The sequence below is a fragment of the Diospyros lotus genome, chromosome 3 (assembly GCF_014633365.1).
Source record: "Diospyros lotus cultivar Yz01 chromosome 3, ASM1463336v1, whole genome shotgun sequence".
Classification (NCBI taxonomy): domain Eukaryota; kingdom Viridiplantae; phylum Streptophyta; class Magnoliopsida; order Ericales; family Ebenaceae; genus Diospyros; species Diospyros lotus.
In genome coordinates this window covers 15,760,044-15,763,115 of record NC_068340.1, presented here as the reverse complement: position 1 = coordinate 15,763,115, position 3,072 = coordinate 15,760,044, and the positions used below count along the sequence as shown (strand labels likewise).

Below are 3,072 nucleotides of genomic sequence, written 5' to 3'. Positions count from 1 at the left end.
GATTCAAACACTTAAAATTAAGTCTGGGTGAGAAGGTGCTTTCATGAAACCCCATGTAAACCTTCCAAAACATGTCGAAAGAGAGTCGTAGTAGCATCGGTAGAGCAACTATTACACCCTAGGAAGAACTCACTCAAAACACATCATCATTTTCATTGCTAAGACTGCATTGAAACCTCATGGCCATGGTTATCATATAACAGAGCAAACAAAATATTGGGACAAATTACTTATCATGTAACCAAAGTACTGCAATGGAGCAAACAAGGAACAGTAGTCAATTCATGAACTCCTTAAGTAAATATAAAGTGAAAAGCTAGCCTGAAATTAAATTGACAAATCAAAAAGAGGCATAGCTTAACTATCACAGATCATAATATTCTTATTAGAAACGGAAAAGAAATATCAATCATCTATAGCAAGCATATAATAGCCCAGAAAAGGTCCGTTCAAGACTTGCACAACCAAATACCTACACTAAATCGACATCATGACGTTAAAAAAAAAAACATCATACAACCAAGATAAATATTCATTCAACTCAACGTCGAATCAAATGCATGAAACAAACGCATAGCCAAAATTTAACCTCTAATACTGCGATATATTTAATCTTCGGGAATCTCGACATCACCATCGGTGATCTCCTGCTGCAAATCCTTGGGGTCTTTACCGTCGACGGTGCATCCAACGGACACGCAGGTGCCGAGGATCTCCTTGACGGTGCCTTTCAAGTCCTTGGCCATGGACCTGGGGCGCATGACCTTGGAAATCTCGATGACGTCATCCAGGGAAATGTTGCCGGTGTGCTTGATGTTCTTAGTCTTCTTGCGGTCGCGCTCGGGCTCCTTAAGGGCCTTGATGACCAGCGCCGCGGCGGAGGGCACGACGGAGACCTTGGCCTGGCGGTTCTGGACGGTGAGCTTGACAGTGACTCGGAGTCCTTTCCAGTCCTTCGCGGTCTCTTTGGCGATGTCTTCTCCGATTTTCTTTGGAGATAGACCCAACGGTCCGATTTTGGGGGCGAGAGAGCTCGCCGCTCCCACTTCGCCGCCAGTGACGCGTACGTAGACGTCGACGACTTGGGTAGGGTCGAACTTGGGCGGCATTGTGGTGGTTGTCGCGGCGGCGGCGGCGGCGGCGGCTCCGGAGACTCGGGTAGGGATGGGGTTGTGAAGTGAGGCGAGCGCCGCAGGCGAGGGAACGATGGGTTTTATAAATCTAGGGTTTTTCCACCAGGGCTTCACTCGCTCTACGACTACGCGTTCCCCCTATATTTTATTTTTGCTCTTTTTTTAATCCATACATGTATGTTATTATTTTTAGGGTAAATTTATTATGGCCTCCCACACTTTATTTGGGAAAGAGCTGCGACGACAACAGAGAAGAAGTCTTTTCCATGAGTAAATAAAATAGAGTTGGAAATAAGTTAAAAGCCAATGAGAAATATATGTTATTTATTTCATTGACTAATTTAATAAATTGAGTACATAAACTAAATGAGTTGAATATAAACTAAAAAATTAATACATACAATAATCCTTCAATAATTAAAAAATATGATGTTTGATACTTAAAATACAAAACACCAATACTCGATCTCTAACTCTCAAAAGAAAATGTCTTTTGACATGATAATCACACTTATCATGAGCAAAACTCAATAATCTCTTCAACATGAATAACCTATTCCATTCACCATTCCATGTTTACTCCAAATATACCCTAATTAGAATAAAAAAAATGTATTAATGGAACATGAAATCGAGGCCCCGTTAACTTTTAGTGGCATGCATGTAACCTTTTGACAATTACTCCAACTAATTTGAATATGATCCTTTAACTCTTAACGATGTCATCATTAACTCTTAATGACGATTACTAATTAATTATAAATTTTATCACTTAGTCAACCACTACACTTGAATATACGTGTGACTTTCTAGATTTACTACTAAGTAGCAATCAAGACATACCAAATACTTTGACGTCGACTAAACACTTTGGTCTATAACAAGAATCTCTTCATATTCCCAATATACCCTGAAAGACACTAAGTGACAACTAACATTATGTTAGACGATTCTACCAGTAATGAAGTCATACTTTAAAGAGAACCTATTTGTGCTTTCAATTCTCGTGCACTATAATCCCTCCATCTACTAACATCCTAATCGAGTGAGACTCATGGAATGATCAAACTCACTAACTCTATAGTTTTGCCAAGATTTAGCATGACATGATCGAGATGACACATCAAAACTCTTTCTGACATTGGAAATACCTTTCTAGTCATGTGCATCTTGGCCAGGGGTTTACACAATTATAACCACCACTGATCACATAAGATATTTACCTCACCCTAGAGGTCAATGAATCCCATAAGTAATCACTTGCCTTCATACGCTACTACACAAAGACCACATATTGTATCTCCCACCCGATAACTGGGAGGTTCTTAGTAAAGGCAAATCTTATGCACCAACATACAATACAATTATGTTACATTCGGTCTAAAAACTAGTAACACAATCGAAACCAATGATAGATCATAAATTCTCTCAACCATGTGATCTATCACTTGCGTCACATTCAGTAGATGTTCAACTAACATTTACCCATGTGTCTGTTATATCCATCTCATGATTATGGTATGTGACTCACCATCCTTTATCATTAGTATCTTATACTAATCAAAGGTATTAACCCATGTGCCTATCCGTAATAGATTAATCATACCCCCCTTCTAAAAAATCTAAGGTCTGAGAATCACTTTAAGAAATCCTTAATTCAAAAGCTTTTGTCACATATTCCTAACACTTAAGAATAAGACTTTCATTAGGAAATCTAAGAATTCATTCATATATATAGATTGGAGAGGTATAAATGAAAATATAACTTTAAAATATGAAAACATATTTTATTATATATTTGCAAGATTTACATAATTAGTCTCATAATACAATTGTTTATATATCATTTAAATCCAACATTCAAGGCACTAACACTAACAATTTCCTATTTGCACCAATGTTGATTTACAGATTACAAGTACCTATTCCAGATTCACTT

The 3,072-nt window shown here is 37.9% G+C and overlaps 1 protein-coding gene across 1 annotated transcript; it reads right to left on the bottom strand.

Moving 5' to 3' along the window:
* Window positions 1-353: 353 nt before the first annotated feature.
* Window positions 354-1,256, bottom strand: LOC127796501 (60S ribosomal protein L12-like). Its single transcript, XM_052328660.1, has one exon. It carries the CDS (start codon window positions 1,107-1,109, stop codon window positions 609-611), a length of 501 nt encoding a protein of 166 aa, XP_052184620.1. The 5' UTR covers window positions 1,110-1,256; the 3' UTR covers window positions 354-608.
* Between the last annotated feature and the right edge of the window lie 1,816 nt (window positions 1,257-3,072).